The 20,964-nt window shown below is 41.5% G+C and overlaps 1 protein-coding gene across 1 annotated transcript in view; it reads right to left on the reverse strand.

The window, feature by feature from the left end:
• Positions 1-20,334, reverse strand: part of GMPS (guanine monophosphate synthase) — a 55,571-nt gene extending 35,237 nt beyond the window's left edge. The window contains exons 1-3 of the mRNA XM_080657262.1: positions 19,905-20,334; positions 12,117-12,298; positions 5,967-6,081 (exon numbers count right to left, since the gene is read on the reverse strand). Coding sequence (XP_080513388.1) covers positions 5,967-6,081; positions 12,117-12,298; positions 19,905-19,931 — 324 coding nt within the window. The 5' untranslated portion in view covers positions 19,932-20,334. The remainder of the gene's footprint in view (positions 1-5,966; positions 6,082-12,116; positions 12,299-19,904) is intronic.
• Positions 20,335-20,964: the final 630 nt, after the last annotated feature.

The following is a 20,964-nucleotide window of genomic DNA, read 5'->3' on the forward strand; positions in this document are numbered from 1 at the left end:
TATTGATATTTTACAGAGAGGAAGGGAGAGGGATAGAGAGCTAGAAACATCGATGAGAGAGAAACATCGATCAGCTGCCTCCTGCACACCTCCCACTGGGGATGTGCCCGCAACCAAGGTACATGCCCCTGACCGGAATCGAACCCGGGACCCTTCAGTCCGCAGGCCAACGCTCTATCCACTGAGCCAAACCCGTCTCGGCAAGAATTTTTATATACTGCTGAGGAAACGTAAACAGAGAAGAAGCGGGTATTTTAGAGTGGGGGAGTTGGTGGGAGAGAGTAGGAATATCATTACTTAGTGAAGCTGAGACTCAGCATTTCAACTTATGGTTACCCTGGAGAAAAGTTTGTGTATGTACAACACAGAAAACAAGTATAAAAATAATTATGGGAGTACTGCCTGTAATAGCAAAAACTGAAAAAAGACCAGTAATACTAACAGTGGAATATATAATTAATTTGTGCTATATTAAAACAATAAATTCAATAGTGAAAATAAGTAATGTACTATTAAAATGTATTAACACGGATGAATCTCAAAACCAAAGTTGAAAATAATACATGCAGTACGATTTCAATTATATAAAGGTCAGTGGGCAAATATATTATTTCACAATATAAACCTATGTGAAATAAAGTGTTACTCCTGGTGAAAGAAGAGAAAAATGTGAAGAGAGAAAAGTATAAAGGAAGTTTCAAAAGTTCTACTAATATTCTATTTACAATGCTAAGTGGGGGCAAATTAGTAATAAAGATAAAAGGAGAAGGAAGCAAAGAATTTTTTTCTCCTAAAGATTTTATTTTCTTCTAAAGAAAAGAAATTAACAGGACGCAACTAGAAAGGCTCATACAAGAGAGTATAGTTAATGGAGAAATATGGTACATAAATATGGAAATTACTAAAGTTTCAGGATGCCCAAGGGGTACACAAAGGTACACATTCCAGTGAGACCTTTGGTGCTAAAATCGCCTAAGTCCCTAAGAAGTGGCAAGTCTATTCCATTATTCTACTATGAAAGCTGATGATATAAAGGCAAACCTTTTTATGCATTTAACATAAGTAGGCCTGGCTCTGGCTACCATAACATCTCTATTGAATGACAGCAAAATGTGGCTTTATATTTATATGGAGAGCTGACATAATGGAGCAATAGCCTCTAACACTTAAATTAAGGAAGCATTTTCCAGATCAATTTTACTATAAGTGGGTGGGAAAAAAAAAAAATCCTGCAAGACTCTTCTTTACAAGATGTTAAAATGCCTCTCAGTATACCAAAACCCTTTTAACTTAATTATAAGTTGTGCTATATAATTAATATTGACTACTCTGGCAAAAGAGATCAATAAATTACATCCTGGGGCAAAGGTATATTTTTTAAAAGTCAGCCAATTTCCAATGTTCAACACAAATGGGATGCAGGCTCTTCTAAAAAATATATTCTTTTGAATATTAAGTGGAAAAACCTAAAAATAAGTTATTTATTATCCAAGTCAAATTCATAATCACCATTTGGCTTTTCAGAAAACATTAACAGGGGAAAACGAGCCTTTTACTATGCAATGCTTATTTGCCTATAGAAGAAAATATCTATTGTAGAGTTTTTCCTTTGTACTTGACATATTCTTAGTGATCAGTATTTCTTTTAAATTAAAGTGGATAACCATAACAAACAATTAGCAAGAAATGAAGTCTGGTAAAGCTGTTTTCAAGACCAGTGATTTTTAATATCCTGCTCTTGTATCTAAAATAGAAATAATAAAATATTCACAGTTTTATATGAACACTAGAGACCCAATGCACAGATTTGTGCATCAGTGGGGTTCCTCAGCCTGGCCTGCACCTCTCGCAATCCGGGACTCTAGGGGGATGTCAGACTGCCGGTTTCGGTTGGATCACTGGCCTGCGGGGACCAGACAAAAGCAGCAGTCCAACACCGCCTGCCACTCCTGCCTGCTGTTCCCGCTCATCCAGGCTCTGCTGCGCCTGACACGGGCTCGCGCCCAGTCAGTCCCAATCGCCCAGTCAGTCCCAATCGTGAGAGGCTCGCGCCACCACAATGACGCTTGCCAGCCGTTGAGCCCTGAGTCTGGCACCTGTTGGTTAGCTGAGCGGCGCTCCCACTGTGGGAGCACATTGACCACCAGGGCACAGCTCCTGCATTGAGCGCCTGCCCCCTGGTGGTCAGTGCACATCATAGCAACCGGTCGTTCAGTTGCTTAGGTTTTTATATATAGACTAGTGCCCGGTGCACGAAATCGTGCACCGGTGGGGAGGTCCCCTCAGCCTGGCCTGCATCCTCTCCAATCCAGGACCCCTCAGGGGATATCCGATTGCCTCTCACAATCCGGAACCGCTGGATCCTAACCGCTCACCTGCCTGTCTGCCTAATCGCCCCAACCCCTCTGCCTGCCTGCCTGATTGTCCCTAACCACCTCTGCCTACCTAATTGCCCCTAACTGCTCCCCTACCGGCCTAATCACCCTTAACTGCTCCCCTGCTGGCCTGATCGCCCCTAACCACCTCTGCCTCACCCTGCACCCGGGACCTGGGCTTCCCTCCCTCTTGCTGGCCGCAGGTACCCAGGACCCGGGCCGGCTTCACCCAAGCTGGCCGCAGCCGCAGGTGACCGTGGGCGGGCGGCTTTGCCCGAGCCACAGAGGCAAGTGCTGGTGCCAGGGACCACGGGGTGGGCGGCTTATCCCTCTCCCAGGCCGCAGTGGCTGGCTCTGGTGCCCAGGACTTTGGGGCGGGTGCTTGTCCCTCTCCTGGGATGCAGGTGCAGCCACTGGCGCCCAGGACCGCAGGGCAGGTAGCTTGTCCCTCTCCCAGGCCGCAGTCTGGCTGATCCCCATTCCTCTCTCACAAGCTAATTTGTGCCTGGCTGGTCCCCATTCCTCTCTCTCGCGAGCTCATTTGTGCCTGGCTGGTCCCCATTCCTATCTCCCCAGTGTTGAGTGTCTGAGCCTTAACGGTGTGAGGGTGTGAAAACCATTTGCATATTAGCTCTTTATTATATAGGATAGATTGATTTATATTTCTTTCCTTATATTTCTTTGATAACTCCAAAGTCAGTTAGAAGAAAATATATTGGTCTGTTCACTTTCTACCTTTTAAACAGCTTCCCCAGTACAATATTTATATTAAAGCACAACAGTTTCAATGAGACTGGGTTTTTTGCCCACGTACAAAAATTTAAATTATTCTCAATACAAGGACTTAAAACAACTCAGCATTGGGGAAAAGGAAACATCTTTTATCAAGCCATTTATGCAAGAAATTAAAAATAAACAGATAATTCTTAATAATCAATTAGGGAGGACCAGAATATTATGAGGAAATTAAAAAGCTGATTTTTAATTAACACCAATTCCATTTTGGTCAATTAGGATCTCACAATTAGATTAATTCCACTCGTATTCTGACCCTATCCTCCCTTCCACTTTAGTATGTGTTATGCCAGAAGTTGGTCAAAAGGGAAAAGAGGTCAAGATAATTCACAAACCAGTTAATCCACAGTCACTATATTTATTTGGCTATTCTTATCATGGCAGAAAATTCTGCTTTAAAAAAAAAGTATATTGCTTCTGACACTAGCTAGAAAAGGCAAAATACCATAACATGTCAGTTACTAATACTGTGTTACTCAGGGAATACTTACCCATCTAATTCAATTTTTAGATGATCTGTTAAATAAAATGCATTTTTAAAATTATCTTAACTGGAAAGTCATTTTGCTTATCACCAGGGATAACTTTTCTTAAATGTACTTATTTATATTCCCACCTCCTCAGTAAATAGATCTTATTGAAGAAATCATCTATATACCATATATAAAACCCTAATATGCAAATAGACCCAACGGCGGAACAACCGAACAACCGGTCGCTATGACGTGCACTGACCACCAGGGAGCATGCGCAGACCATGGCGGGCATCGGCAGCAGGTGGCAGAGAACAGAACATGGTGGGTGTCGGCCGCGGCGGGATGGTGGAGCAGGTGAATGGGGGCACCAGACCAAGGTGGAGCACTGGTCACTGTCACAGGGCAAGTCTCTGGTGGTTACTGAAAGTTATTTGCTCCTGTGCGCCATGGTCCCGCCTGGCGCTCAAACCTGCTGCAGGTGCCAGCCCCACTTGCACCCGTGGCTGGTGCCAGAGCAGCCGCTCACATCCGGCCCCAATTGCTTGGCACCATCAGCGGGTGTGAGCAGCAGCTGCCGGCCCCAATCGCCCCTCAGGGCTTCTCCACCTCCCCCTGCTCTGAGGAGTGATCGGGGCTGGCAGCCACTTCTCACACCTGCTGCTGGCGCCAGAGCCACCGCTCGCACCCACTGCTGGTGCCAGCCCTGCTCGCATCCACAGCGGGCACTGGAGCTGCCGCTCGCACCCACTGCCGGCACCAGCCCCAATCGCTCCGCGCCGTCAGTGGGTGCAAGTGGGACCAGCACCATCAGCATGTGGGAGCGGTGGTGGTGGGAGCAGGGCTGCCTGCAGACAGAGAACTGGGGGCCGCAGCGGGAGGGGCTGGGCAGGGGCGCGGAGGATGGGCCAAGACCCGCCCCTGTGCTCACCACAGCCTCTCGGCCCACAATTCCTTTCAAGGTGCACAAATTCGTGCACTGGGTCCCTAGTTCTTTGATAAGTGAGAATGTAACATTATAGACTCAGTATTATCTATCATCTTATTCAATAACTAGAGGCCTGGTGCATGAATTCATGCACAGGTGGGGTCCAGCTGGCCCACCCCGACCGGGGCCTATCTGGCTGGGCTGGCTGTGGGGAAGGGCCATTGGCTGTGGAGGGGAGCAATCAGGGGCAGGCCCAGCCAGGGGGAGGGGCTGTGGGCCGTTGGCCGGCCAGCCCCGCCCCCTATTCAAACTCCTAGTTGAATTCCCAGTCAAACCGGTCAAAGGGACAATTTGCATATTAGCCTTTTATTATATAGGATCACATTCTACTTACCTGTTAAACTTATACTACTTAAAAATAAAGTAAGCAGAAAATACATTAAACAAGCTAAAATGTATTTCTAAACATTTAACTCATAGGAGAATAGCTTATCTCAACATCTCAATTAGTCCCTATTTATTCTTGCTTTTATACAGCTCCAAGGTACAGACAATTATTAATATTACAGTGACCATCATAACCAAATGACCAAAATTAACATCACCAGTCAAGACACAAATCAACATTGTATGTCTCCTATGATATGCTCTGGGAAGACCACAGCATCTCCTCTGTGGTACTCCTGCCAAAAATATATGACCTGAACCTAACAATGAAGAAACATCAAACAAACCAAAACTGAGGGATAATCTAAAAAGTAACTTAAAAATAAAATCTATCTAGGTCATGAAAGAGAAGGAAAGACAAAGGAATGGGTCCAAGCTAAAGGAGTCAAAGAATCATGACAACTTAAATACAACGCATGGTTGGAACGGATCCAGGATTTACAAGGGACATTAATGAGAAAAACAGTGAAATGTGAATCAAGTCTGTGGATTAGATTCTAACACTGAATCAATGTTCACTTCTGACTTTGATAGTTGTACTGTGGTTATGTAGGACAAAGTTCTAGTACTTAGGAAATACAAAGAAAGGACATCATGTCTGCAACTTACTCTCAAATGATTAAAAATGTCAACGGAACTGAGCAAAAGTATACAGGAGCTCTGTGTACTATTTCTGCTACTTTTATGTAAATTTGAATGTCAAACTTGTTTTTATTTTAATGAACAGTACTGTTATATGCAGTAATAGAGCTACTTTTCTAAAAATAGATTCCCACTCAGGTCCATTCTGCTTTACCAGTGTAACAACTCACAAACAGATATAATATGCACAAATTATCTCATACAACTAAATATCCTAAATAGTCTAAAGACAGAAAATACTAATAGAGTAGGATTCACAAACAGAATAAAATTAAGTCAGCTCTTAAGGCAAATTTACAGATGTACCTGCATGCCATAGCAAATTCCAAGAACAGGCTTGCCAATAGTGAATATTGCTGGATCAAACCAGGGAGCATCTTCTGCATACACAGAATTAGGTCCTCCAGAGATGATAATAGCACTGTGGATTTAAGCAAGAGAGTCAGTGGAGAATCTCTAACTGCTAACTTTTATACAAAGTCTACAGATTCAGCGAGTTTATGTTTTGGTACATTGTAGATATCTAGATTCTATCACACTAATTAATATCCTCCCAAAGAGCTTAATTATACTTACTCTACTGCAATGTGTGGGAGCTTCAAGTCAACATTTATTTGTTAATAAGCACAACTTCCAAATATATAAATAGCAATGTTTCTATCTATTAAGGTGGCATAAATTTGTTTTGATTGTTTTCATTAATGGAAGAAGTAAATGAGAATTCTAAAAGATGGAGAACATACATGTCCTTCTGGGAGGCAAGGAGTAAAGCAGGTCACAAAGGACAATTAAAGGTATGAAGGCTCTGGATGTCTCAGAGCAACATATTCTACAACAAAGAATGGCAGAATGTGAAGAATTACCTAACTTGGCCTCTTCAAAACCTGTCCAATATTCCCAACAATTTTACTTGAGACCCAGGAAAAGGAGCTAGCATCACTTTTGCTCCAAATGCTCTGCTCCCAGAATCGAGGTCAATATTATAACTTAGCTACACTACAACTCACAGAGCATTCTATAGGTTAACTTGAGAATCAAACTATTAGTATAAAGGAAGCTACAAACTGAGGCCCATGTTCCTCACCAGGCCACTGACACATCATCTTTGGCCTTTAGTATTCACTCAAAAAGTTTAGAACATTTTATTACTATTAAGAATTTGACAGAAAAATTCAGATTTCTGGATTTCATTTAAGAAAAAGAAGGAAAAAATCTGGCAAAACTAGGCCTTCACTGTGGATTAGATTCTAACACTGAATCAATGTTCACTTCTGACTTTGATCACTAATGTTCACTTCTATCATACATATGATATATGCTGTCCAGTTTGCCACACATGCCCACTTACATACAATAGGCAAACTTAGGCCCTTTACTCAATTTAAGGTATTTTCAGACTCATCTTAAGTCTGAGTTTGCAGGAATCCTGATTTATCTATATTTCTAAAGGAAAATGCATTCCAAGATCTAATCAAAATCTGCTTATAAATAAATCTGGATTATACAATTTACAATTAGTGGCTGCCTGCCATGTAAAAACATATAAACTAAAATACTAGGCTTGATATATCCAGAAGAATAATATACCAAAGTCAAGTTCATAAAAATTTCTCAGCAAGCTAGAGCATTTATTTTATTTTTTAAATATGTAAATATATTTTTATTGATTTCAGAGAGGAAAGGAGAGGGGAGAGAGAGAGAGAAACATCAATAAGAGAGAATCATTGATTGGCTGCCTCCTGCATACCTCCTCTACTGGGGATCAAGCCCGAAACCCCAGGTATGTGCTCTTGACCAGAATCAAACCCGGGACCCTTCAGTCCACAGGCCGATGCTCTATCCACTGAGCCAAACCAGCAAGGGCTATTTTTTTATTTATTAAGTTTATTGGAGAGACAGTGGTAACATTATATAAGTTTCAGGTATACAATTCTATAATACATTATCTGCATATTGCATTGTATGCTCACCACCTAAAGTCTAGTCTCTCTCTGTCACCATAAATTTGACCCCTTTACCTTCTTCATCCTCCCCCCACGAATTTTAAAAAATATATAACAAGAATTTAAGTGAGCTCAAAAGCCCCACTTTTGGAACTTTGTATTAGTAACATGAATTATGTTATATATATTTTGTTAGCCTATCTTCTTTAGAAAAAAACTGAAGACAACCTACTCATATGATAAATATAACATTTATAAGACAACAATTCTAAAGGGGTGCGTCAGGTTAAACCTAATGGTAGATATGTAACCTGGCATCCTAAATAAGCAGAAGCTAAAATTCTATAAAATACATTTAATATTCACAACCTCTATAATTTCAGTATATTTCATTTTATAAAGGATAACCACTATAGGACTGCCCAGCATCCCACATTAATCTAATAAATTACTCAAGGCTCTAAGAGTCATAATACTTAAAAAAGCAATGGTCTTAGCCAAGGATAAAAACTTAAGCAGTACTTACACCAATTATGAAAATTCTCATCTCAGTAAATCTTGAGAAAAGCTAATCACTCATTCTGAGTCTTCTATTTCTATGCTGCTATTATTTTGAAACTAATTTACAATTACAAGGCCCAATAAGCCATAAGGCATTCCAGATATCAATTTTATGTTATCAAGCAGATTAAGGTTCTACAAACAAGTAGGTTAAGATGTCTCTTTTGTCATAAAACTAACATTTATTCTAAAAAAAAGGGGGGGGGTGGTCAAATATTTATCTCAGTGGCAAAGATTACAGTAACAAAACCCACATAGTTCCTATTCTCCTACAAAGAAAAGAAGCTCTAGGCACAAGCAAGACCTAGGAACTATTTATGATCAAGTGACAAGAAAAACAATTAAACTTCTATTACCAAGTATTTATCTATCCTACTCTAAAACAATTAGTCTGGGTTAGTCTGCTGGGAATGTTTTGTTGGTTTCTTTTAGGTTGTGGAATGGAGAAGCTTGGATTTGACAAAGAGCCATTTGGATTTTTCACCATTTTTGATTCTCTTAAAATTGATTCTCAATGGCAAACGAAGGCAGATGAATTAAATAAACTCAAGGGTCCCTTCTTACTCTAAAATTCTACAGTTTAAAAAGGATAGCTGTTCCCAAACCACTATGCTCAATTAATATTTGACAAAGGAGGCAAGAGCATACAATGGAGTCAAGACAGTCTCTTCAATAAATGGTGTTGGGAAAATTGGACGGATACATGCAAAAAAATGAAACTAGACCACCAACTTACACCATACACAAAAATAAATTCAAAATGGATAAAGGACTTAAATGTAAGACGAGAAACCATAAAAATCTTAGAAGAATCCACAGGCAGAAAAATCTCAGACATATGCCAAAGCAGTATCTTCACCGATACAGCTCCTACGGCAATGGAAACTAAAGACAAAATAAACAAATGGGACTACATCAAAATAAAAAGCTTCTGCACAGCAAAGGAAACCATCAACAAAACAACGAGAAAGCTCATTGCAGGGGAGAACATATTTGCCAATGTTATCTCCGATAAGGGTTTAATCTCCAACATTTACAGGGAACTCATACAACTTAACAAAAGGAAGATAAACAATCCAATCAAAAAATGGGCAACTGCCAAAACCGGTTTGGCTCAGTGGATAGAACGTCGGCCTGCGGACTGAAAGGTCCCAGGTTCGATTCCGGTCAAGGGCACGTAACTTGGTTGCGGGCACATCCCCAGTAGGAGGTGTGCAGGAGGCAGCTGATCGATGTTTCTCTCTCATCGATATTTCTAACTCTCTATCCCTCTTCCTTCCTCTCTGTAGAAAATCAATAAAATATATTTTTAAAAAAAAAGTGTGTTATAAAATATATATATATATATATATATATGTATATATATATATATATATATATTTAAAAAAAAAAATGGGCAACTGACCTAAATAGATACTTTTCTAAAGAGGACATAAGGAAGGCCAAGAGCCATATGAAAACATGCTCAAAGTCACTAATCATCCAAGAGATGCAAATCAAAATGACGATGAGGTACCATCTCACACCTGTCAGAATGGCCAGAATGGCAATCATCAACAAATCAACAAATGACAAGTGCTGGAGAGGATGTGGAGAAAAAGGAACCCTCATGCACTGCTGGTGGGAGTGCAGACTGGTGCAGCCACTATGGAGAACAGTATGGAGTTTCCTCACAAAACTAAAAATGGAACTCCCACATGACCCAGTGATCTCACTTCTAGGAATATATCCCAAGAAACTAGAAACACCAATCGGAAAGGATATATGCACCCTATGTTCATAGCAGCACAATTTTTAATAGCTAAGATTTAGAAACAGCCTAAGTGCCCATCAGCAGATGAGTGGATAAAAACTGTGGTACCCTGGCTGGTTTGGCTCACTGGATAGAGCGTCGGCCTGTGGACTGAAGGGTCCTAGGTTGGATTCTGGTCAAGGGCACATGCCTGGGTTGCAGGCTCGATCTCCAGTAGGGGGCGTGCAGGAGGCAGCCAATCAATGATTCTCTCTCATCATTGATGTTTCTATCTCTCTCTCCCCTCTCCTTTCCTCTCTGAAATCAATAAAAACATATTTTACAAAATATTTAAAAGAAAAAACTGTGGTACATCTACACAATGGAATACTATGTTGCTTTAAAAAGGAAGGAACTCCTACCATTTGCAACAGCATGGATGGACCTGGAGAGCATTATGCTAAGCAAAATAAGTCAGTTGGAGAAAGATAAATATCACATGATCTCACTTATTTGTAGAATATAATGAACAACATAAACTAATGAACAAAAACAGATCTAGAGACAGAGAAGCATCAATCAGACTGTCAACCTCAGAGGGAAGACAGGGGAGGGTGGGGGTGAGGGGGAGAGAACAACCAAAGGACTTGTGTGCATGCATATAAGCATAACCAATGGACACAGACACGAGGGGGGTGAGGGCATGAGCGGGGGTTAGGGGAGCAATGGAGGGATAAGGACACATATGTAATACCTTAGTCAATAAAGAAAGTTAAAAAAAAATAGCTGTTTTAACAACCTGCATCTGAAGACTAGTACAGAGTTAAGTAAAGCTGCCTTTGCAGATTTCCAATTCCGTATAATTCAGAAACAAGAATTACAGGATAATGTATACATGTCTATGAAGTCTTTAAATGTGAATTTTTTGCTCTTAAAATAGTTATGTTTTTAAGAAAAAATTAATTTTTGAAAGAAACATAGCATTAACATTTAAGAACCAATTAAGGATATAAACTGCAGTTGCTTAGTTCTGGATAAGAAAGAGTATTAGCTTAATGCAAGGGTGAGGAACCTTTCTTCTGCCAAGGGCCATTTGGATATTTATATCATCATTCATGGTCCATACAAAATTATCAACTTAAAAATTAGCCTGCTATATTTGGTCAAACATTTAATTAATTCACCCCTAATGCATTGGCAGGGCCAGACTAAATGATTTTTCAGGCCTTATATGGCCTGGCCAGACATTTCCCAACCCTTTAATGAGAAAAGGCATAAAATTAACCAGAAATAGCTGTTAAAGGAAGGAACATATTGTGTGTGTGTGTGTGTGTGTGTGTGTGTGTGTGTGTGTGCTGTCATTTGGACTAGTTGTAAGAGTACAAGCTGTGGAATTAGCCCTTATATTAGACTTAAAAAATCTTCATCTTTTAGAAATTATTTTCTTGGCATAGGAAGGAAAATACTGTGCATCGAAGTCTTATTTAAGTATTCTAGCCACTGTATATATTCCTTTGATGAAATGCTCTGGGAATCAATGAATGAATGACCACAATAACCTTACATAGTCTAACCCAGTTATCTTATAAAACACTAGAGGCCCAGTGCACAAATTCATGCACGGGTCGGGCCAGGGGAGGGACCGCAGGCAGTTGGCGGGCCGGCCCTGCCCCCTGGTCGAACTTCCGGTCGAGGAGAGGACAATTTGCATTTTAGCCTTTTATTACATAGGAGGATAAAACATCCAAATGCAAATCCTGCCCTAGCTGGTTTGTCTCAGTTAATAGAGCGTCGGCCTGCGGACTGAAGGGTCCCAGGTTCAATTTCAGTCAAGGAAACATGCCTAGGTTGTGGGCTCAATCCCCGATCCCCAGTAGGGTACATGAAGGAGGCAGTCAATCAATGATTCTCTCACATCATTGATGTTTCTATCTCTATCTCTCCTTTCCCTTCCTCTCTGAAATCAATAAAAATATATTTTAAAAAAACAAACAAAAATAATGCAAGTCCTCATGATTGTGCAATTAAAATTAAGGTAATCTTTTTAACTGAAAAACTTAAATATTTCCTTTTTTAAAAATCAGAACCATGGGAAACTTCTTGTAAAACCATTCCATATCATATATTTATTTAAAAAAACACAGTGCCCAAGCAAGTAATAATAAAATAACCTAAAATGTAAGCTCAATATCCTCAGAAAAACATAAGAAAAAAGTCTACCGGAATCCATGCTCTTTTATAGCAAATGCTGGTGTTTCCAATGGGAAGAGTTCCGACTGCACGAACAGTTCCCTCACTCTTCGATCTATGACTTTCCCGTACTGAGCACCCGCATCCAGAATGACCACAGCTCCTTCATAGTGGTGGCAGCCATCCTTAATGTCTCCTCCAGCATTCTCCAGCTGCAAATATTAATACAAATGTCTTAATCATGAAAATTAGAGCTACTTTAAGAAACAGTTGTCACGGTCAGCTCCAAAAACACACAGAAACAAAAACTGTTAACTTAGAAGTTTCTAAGTTGCCAATTCAAAACACTTCTTTTAAAGTGAAGCTTTTCATAAATATCCATATACTAGGATACATAAACACTTTAATAAAAGCTACCCTTTACTGACTATATGATATAGTCACTTTATATATATAGTGCATCCTACATTATTATCTAATAATATAAGCATACAATCCAGTCATGCCCAAATATAGTCCTGATTTATGTCTGTTATACTGATATTATTAATAATGCCTCTTTCAAATCTCAAAAGCATCCAATGGGACAATAAATTATATGGTGACCCTACCTAGTACTCATAGCTTTCCTATGATGGATGTACTGATGAGAAACTGTAAAATTTGATGCCGGAGTATAAGTATGCCCAAATTCACTTTATTAGGAAAATGATATATATGCATCCCTAACCCGTAACATAAAATTAACTCTGTGTGCTGAAATATTTTCCTGGAACTGGATAAAAAAGAATGCAAGTGTAGGTGGGTAAGAATAAAACATGACTGCTTATGTACTGAAATCTGTCAGGTTATAGTGCCCTGGCCAAGTAACTTAGTTGGCTGGAGCTTCATCCTGTACACTAAAAGGTTGTGGATTGGATTCCCAGTGAGGGCACATACCTAAACCTAGGTTGCGGGATAGATCCCCAGTCGGAACACAGATGAGAAGCAATCGATGTTTCTCTCACACTGATGTTTCTCTCTCCCTCTTTCTCTCTCTCAAGTCAATAAAAACATATCCTTGGGTGAAGACTAAAAAAAATAAAAAATGATTGACAGGTACATTCATTTTAGTCTAGTCTCTATGCTGTTCTGAATATTTTAACTTATGAAAAAGCTTTTAAAATGTGTATATACACTGGAAATCCACTTGGAGGAAGCATATAGACTATGGTTCCATTTTTAAATATTTTGTGTAAAACACAATAGTGTATGTGTGCACGTATGAAAAAAAAAAAAGACTAAACAGATATACACCAAAGTATTAACAGAGGTTATATCTGAGTGATAGCACTTCAGGAGATCTTAAATTTTTCTCTCTATATTCTTTGGTATGTTTTAAATGTATACAATAAACATATTTTGAGTTTTTCCCGCCTCCAGTTGTAAAATTTGCACATAACAGAAAAGTGTAAGTCAGTCTTTTTGGCTCTTGTATAACCCTTTCCCTTTATGTGAAAAAATAAATGCAGATCTCATAACACCACTAACACTTCTGCTACAGTAATGAAAAAAAGCAATGATTACAACCATCTACAGAGGAGGATTTGCAAACGGACCAATCACATGCCAAAAAGAATTACTCAGATCTTAAATATGGTTTTAATTAGGAATACTGAGCAATGTAGAAAAATCAGGTCACAAAAAGCAGCAGTTTACAGAATATATTAGTGCAAGAAATACTAAAACTTTTTTCCTTCCAGACCTTGGTCTTCATCTTAATGTATATGCTTGTGCACGCGCGCACACGCGAACACACACATGCGAACACACACACGCGAACACACACACACACAAAACCACAATGTACTTTAAGGAATATATCTACAATCCGTTAATCTTAATCTACTTTTTTTGTAAAGAATAAAGTATTGCCGGAACCGGTTTGGCTCAGTGGATAGAGCGTCGGCCTGCGGACTGAAAGGTCCCGGGTTCGATTCCGGTCAAGGGCATGTACCTTGGTTGCGGGCACATCCCCCGTGGGGGGTGTGCAGGAGGCAGCTGGTCGATGTTTCTCTCTCATCGATGTTTCTAGCTCTCTATCCCTCTCCCTTCCTCTCTGTGAAATATCAATAAAATATATTAAAAAAAAAAAAAAGAATAAAGTATTTTCGGAAAACCACTATGCCATTCAGTCCCATTATCACCTTCACATTTTTCACCAAATCCAAGTTCACCTGTTTGTTTTTTTCACATTACAGGCAGCGTTTTCACTTTGCATGATTCTGATATGCACAAATTTGTTATCATGTTTTTTTTTTTGTTTTGTTTTGTTTTTTTTAATATATTTTTTTTATTGATATTTCACAGAGAGGAAGGGAGAGGGATAGAGAGTTAGAAACATCGATGAGAGAGAAACATCGATCAGCTGCCTCCTGCACACCTCCCACTGAGGATGTGCCCGCAACCAAGGTACATGCCCTTGACTGGAATCGAACCCGGGACCTTTCAGTCCGCAGGCCGACGCTCTATCCACTGAGCCAAACCGGTTTCGGCTGTTATCATGTTTTATTCCAAGGTTTAGTTAATTAAGATTAGCCCCCAAAAACATGGCTCAAATTTCATTAACATATTAACTGTGAGTAGATCAAGTACAAACTTCAATGCCAGTTCTTCAGTCCACAAATCATCACATAAATGACAGGTAAACATCTTTATCAGTGACCAATCATGTCCCTTCTTTCAAAGTCTGTTGGTAATTGGTCACTGTACAACAAACAGACAAGAGTGTAAGTGGTTACCTTCTTGACACCCAGTGATAAATCCATATGACATTATAACATATGGATAATCCAAAGTAGAAACTTAACAAGGATGAAGGTGTAGCAAAAACATGAAAAGTGATATGCTAGAAGTGAAATTCCAATCCAATATAAATGCAGTTACAGAAGAAATAGTTGGCTGTGGCAATGATGACATGGTTGCAGTTTGAGCACTTCTAGAATGTGCAGTCAGAGGAACTTAGCAAAAGCGAACTTATCAGCATCAATGAGAAAAGTCTCTGTGATGAAAAGGATGTCCCAGAGGAAGTGACTCCAGGAAAACACTTCAAATTAAAGTAATTCTTGGAGATATTTCATGACATTCAACATGCAAAGTGTATACCATGTTGAAAGCTCTCAAGGCATAGAAAAGATGTGAAGGAAAGGCCAACACTCATTCTTGATAAATTTTTTACAAAGAAACAGCAATTTTTAATGTTTCTAATATTTTAAGTTATACTATACTAAATAGTAGTTTTACTATTTATTTCATTATAAATGCATACTTGATCTTTTTTAAGGGGTTACTAATGAAGGAAAGACATCAGGGAAGAGAAACTAGAGAGGCACTGGTCATTACCTCTAGAGAGGTAGGCCTGGTGAGCCCAAGATGTGCTGGACAGGATACTAATATCTCACAGACAAACTGATAGAGGTTTTCTTACCAAATACCTAAAAATAGCTTTATGTGTTTGGTAACATATTATTTTACAGCAATTAGAAATTTAAGTTATTGGAAATTCAAGTTATTTTAGCACCTCCTTTTAGGATCAAGTGCTCCAGTTTAGGCAGAGAATATACATTCACACTACTATTAATGAAACCCTTTATATTCCCTATCACATTATAATGGACTCTGTTAGGCAACATATAGACATAACTACATAAAGCATTTCCTGGGTCCTCAAACTGAGAACCCAAAGCCATGACAAGGGTCAACCAACAAGTATATCAACTAATGTCACATTATTACTACAGTAAACCTATTTTTGGAACCACTGTGATTCTTGAGCAAATATAAAAATATCTCTATTCCACAATAAGCATGGAAAAAAGAATATTCTACACAACCCAGAATTATATACGCTATACAAAGATTCAAAATTCTATGAAACAATTACTTTTTTATTTGTTTCACAAAGCGTTTCAGAATTATGTATTAATCCAGAGAATTTCATTCATTTTGAGCATCTAAATAGAATTTAGGTTTGTTAAGGAGTCATGAAAATAGTAAGTACCATAATGGAGGTAATTTTTATCATTGTGGATAGCAAACAATTATTTACTACATCCAACAACATCTTTTGGAATATAATTCATTAAATGGCCTAAAACCGTGGTCGACAAACTGCGGCTCGCGAGCCACATGCGGCTCTTCCACAAAATACCACGGCCTGGGCAAGTCTATTTTGAAGAAGTGGCATTAGAAGAAGTTTAAGTTTAAAAAATTTGGCTCTCAAAAGAAATTTCAATCATTGTACTGTTGATATTTGGCTCTGTTGACTAATGAGTTTGCCGACCACTGGCCTAAAAGAACAGTAAGAAATATATTTGAACAGTATAGGACAAGCCTAAATATTTTTTAAAAGTCTTGAAAGACAATTATTTTCCTTAAGAGACAAGTTGGCCTACACTAAAGGCAAGATCATCTGAAGCTCCTGAAGGAATTTCAAAACCTTTCAAGTCTAAGAACAAAAAACAATAAAAACCATAAACCATTCCTTTTGTCTGCAACAGCTCTTCCATTCTAGATTAATATCTTTACAGAACAAAATCTGAAGCAAAGAAAACAAACAAACCATCTTTGACCTCTGAAAAAATGTACTATAGGATTATCAAACAACAATTAATTCTCAATACATCCCAGATAAAAATTCAGGTCTTCTTCCCATTCAAGTACAAAAAACTTATACTTAAAAGTGCCAAATTTGAATTTTTAACATCAATAAGTATTTATAAAACAACTTTAATCCAACTTTAATTTATAATATCCTAGTTAATATTTCAGTGAAGATGGTGGGGCAAGGCCCATTTCTACTCCAACCAAGAAAGAGTCTGAAGTTTGCATAGGGCCAAAACGTGGGAAACTTGACAAGTGGCCCAAAAACCAATACTATGATAATCCTACTTTAATAAAACTGAAAAAAGTTATTACATCTAATACTTGGCATACATTCTATTCATATACAACACTGAATAGTTGTGAACATTTTTAAAATAATTACCCCTGGCTGGTTTGGCTCAGTAGATAGAGCGTCGGCCTGTGGACTGAAGGGTCCCAGGTTCAATTCTGGTCAAGGGCACATGCCCGGGTTGCGGGCTAGATTCCCCAGTAAGGGGTGTGCAGAAGGCAGCCAATCAATGATTCTCTCTCATCATTGATGTTTCTATCTCTCTCCCTCTCTAAAACCAATAAAAATATATATTTTTTAAAAAAAATTACTGACTGCCTGTGTTCTTGTTTACTTTAAGATCTTTAAATAACATTTGTTAAGGAAACAAAATTTGTCTTGAGTAGTTAACCAAAGTAGCCCTGAAAAAAAAACACACAAAAAACTAGGTTTTAAGTCCCAGTTGTTTTTTCAACATATGAAGCTATAACACATAAAGGTCCTTTCCAGCTCTAAAATAATACTCGACAAAACTAATGAAAACAGTCCAAATGCTTTTACAGATTTTAGATCTCTCCTGAATTTCTATCATGTAAAAAAAGAAGTCATTCTAGAAATTCCTGATAAAAATTGAAATACACCAGAATAGGAATCAAAATCAGTTCTCTCCTCACTATAATTTATGAACTAGGATTTACACACAACTGTCGGAGACACAACAGATGTACAAAGTAAGCTTGGGTCCAGTATTTGTATTTTACTCCAGAAGGAAAGGTGGTCCAGTGGCTAGCTATGGAAAGAGGATGCCTACTCAGATTTCCAGGTGCATCTCTTAGAAATAACTTATTTCACTTACTTTATTACTCATATTTCCCATACTTAAACATCTCTTCACTTGAAATGTTTCCTATGATCAATGACATATCGTGGTTCAATTGTTGCCCCGCCCCTAGGAGTACATGACATAATCATAGATTTGATGAAATATGTTCTTTCCCTGCATTGCTCCTCTTGAAAATGCTTCCAATTCAGTCCATATCTAATTGTTAGTATAGTTAAACACACACACACACCTGATGGTTATAAAACATGAAGGACCTTGAAATAAAAATAAGTTAATCAACAATTCACTTTATACTCTTTAAAATTCAAGTTGAAAAAACAAACAAAAAAAATACCATCTAGGAAGAAAGTGTATGTTCTATATTCCTAAGACAGATAAAGTAGTTTGGAAACTGAATCTTGAACTTTCTTCTGTTACTTAATTTTGTAAAAATGCTCTTCTGAAATCACCACATACTTTGCAAAATTAGATTTGAGTCCTTCTAGTAACACAGTCATTTCCTCAAAATAAAAGAGAAGAAAAATGCTCTGTTTACTGGTGCACAGGAAAGAGCTGTACCCTGAGGTTTCATTCTAAGGTCAGAAACTAAGGGTTTGAATGTCTTCATCTATTTAATCCTGAGAAAAAGCACTAACGAGTCTGAGCATCCGTTTCCTCAGTTTAAAAAGAGTATGTATCAGCTACTTTACAATCTTGATTCACTTGTTCAACCAACACTGTATGAATGCTTACTTAATACTATGCAAGCACTCATGAAGAAGACCCACTAAAGTGTGACACTTAGGCATCACCTTTGTAAGAGCACACTGCCTGAATAAGCCATTACCACCTGACACACCACCATTCGCATTTGACGTTTAAAATTCCACACACCTGAATGAAACGTAACGGAGTGATTTCTTAAAGCCAGGCCCTCAACAGCGTACAGGGGGTACATCTGCTCAAAGAAATCGCAATTCAAAACCATACCGTTTCCCGCTGATGAAACGGGACTCAGTGAGGGTCTGAGAGAATTCCAGGCCAACTTAAATGGTAATACAGAAATGAAAGCGAAGGTGCTCAATTCGGAAACGAGACAAATGAAGGTCTAAAGAAGAGTCAGCTGGAGGTGGCAAGAAGCGCCGCAGGGCTCAAACGTGCTCTCCCCACATCAAGTTAGCAACTTTTCCAGCTCCCGGGACTCCTGGCTTCCCCAGCCTTCGGGCGGGTTGGCGGCGGCCCGTATCCCAGGGACCGCTCCCCGCGGCGGGAGCCTGTCCTGCCGCAGAAGGAACCTGTAACTTAGGGAGCGCGCCGGCGGGGCGGGGCTGGAAACGCTCCATCCCTCAGAGTGTGGGGGAGGGGAGCGGAGTACGCGACCCTCGGGCCACCCGTCGGACCCCATACGGGGGATGGGGGCAGCAGTCACACGGCTTTGCCGAAGGCTGGCCACGCCGCCGCGGACCCCGAGGCTAGCGTGGGGGGCGGGATGGGCCCTACCGAGGGCAGGCGGGAAACGGGGTGGCGGGAAGACGAGGGGATGGCCCAGCTCGATCCCCGCACGCGAGGCCCGTGCGGGCCCCGGGATCTCCACAAAGGCCCCCATCCTCCTGAAGGGACGGGATGAGGGCTGAAGACACACACAAACACACACACACACACACATACATAAACACACACACATACATAAACAAACACACACACACACACACACACACACACACACGCTCGCCTCCCTACCCCCACCCTCGGACCGCGCTCGGCGGACTCGGCGCCCCACAGAGACGCGGGGAGGCCGGGGCAGGCGCCGGCGGACTGACTCCCTCCCCGACGCCCGGAGCCCAGCGAGCGCAGGAACCCCGACACGCAGACAAAATCAACAAAGCACCTGCCCCTCTCTAGGAGAAAGCACGCCACAGGCCCCGACCGGTGCCTCCCCGACGCGCCGCTGCCCCGGCCGCAGGGCTGCGCAAACGGGTTTGGGTGAGGGGGCGCGAAAGGGCCCCGCCGCGTAGCTTCGCGGCCCCTGAGTCTCGCCTTCGTACGGAGGCGGTGAGGCAGGGACCCCACGCCAGAGACTGACCTTGGAGTCTCCGTTGCACAGAGCCATCGGGGCCGGGGCCGGGGCCGGGGCCGCGGCGGACAGAGTAACGAGACGGGGCGGGAGAGGGCCGGCCGGGTGGACGCCACGGGCCGCGACGGAGAGAAAGGCCTGGTGGATGAGCGGGCAGGCGCGGAGAGAAACTGGCCGCCGGCGAAGAGCTGAATCCAGCAGCGGCGGAGCGCGGGCCCCAGCGCCGCGGGAGAAGAGACCGGCAGCGAACACGCTACCCCACCTCCTGCTTCCGCCCCGGCCGGCCACTGGGAGGAGCCAGAGCCCGTTTGGCTGGGCAACCGAGTTGTGGGCAGCCCCCCACGCTCCGCGGCTAAAACAGCGGCTTCCAGAGGCGGGGTTTTCAGCCCTGGGCCCCTCCTCCGGGTCCGCAGGGCCGCAGAGGCCTGCGCTCCGGAGAATAAACCCGCCCAGTCTCCGGCCTGTCCGCCCACGGAGGCGGGGCCTGAGGTGCATGGCTCCGCCCCGTCTTCAAGCCCCGCCCCCTTGTAAAGGAACGTGTTCCGCCTGCGTCTCGCCTGCCCCTGGGAGGAGGGGCCCGCGGCGCCCGGAAGGCTCCGCCCCTCCCGCCCCCCGCACTGGGCAGCGGGCCCTGGGAGAAGGGTTCCGAGGCGCTCCCACACACACACACCCCGCGGTAAAAGCTCGTCCCCAAGCAAAACCCAAGCCGCCGCCACCTTGCTGTTCTCCCGCCTCCCTGCAGCCTCGGAGCAATGCGAGACCCCGGCGCCGATGAGTTGGATATCTTAAGAGAGGTGGGCCCGGGGTGCGCGACCTCATCTCAGGTTTGGGAACCTGAAGGAGGCCAAGGCTGCTTTGAAGAGTTTTCATGGTGACATCTCAAGGGATGTCAAAGTGTGATTTGATCACTTACGTCCCTCAAAAGTTCCACTACGGGGGTAGAATTTCCAAAAGGGAAGAGGTTTGGGAGCGGCTGGGCCAGGGGGCTAGTCATGAACTCAGTTTGCACAGCAAACAGTGTTTTTATTTAGATTGCTTGTGGAGAACGGGTTGCAGACCTTCCAACTAC

Source organism: Plecotus auritus (genome assembly GCF_963455305.1).
Source record: "Plecotus auritus genome assembly, chromosome: 2".
Classification (NCBI taxonomy): Eukaryota; Metazoa; Chordata; class Mammalia; order Chiroptera; family Vespertilionidae; genus Plecotus; species Plecotus auritus.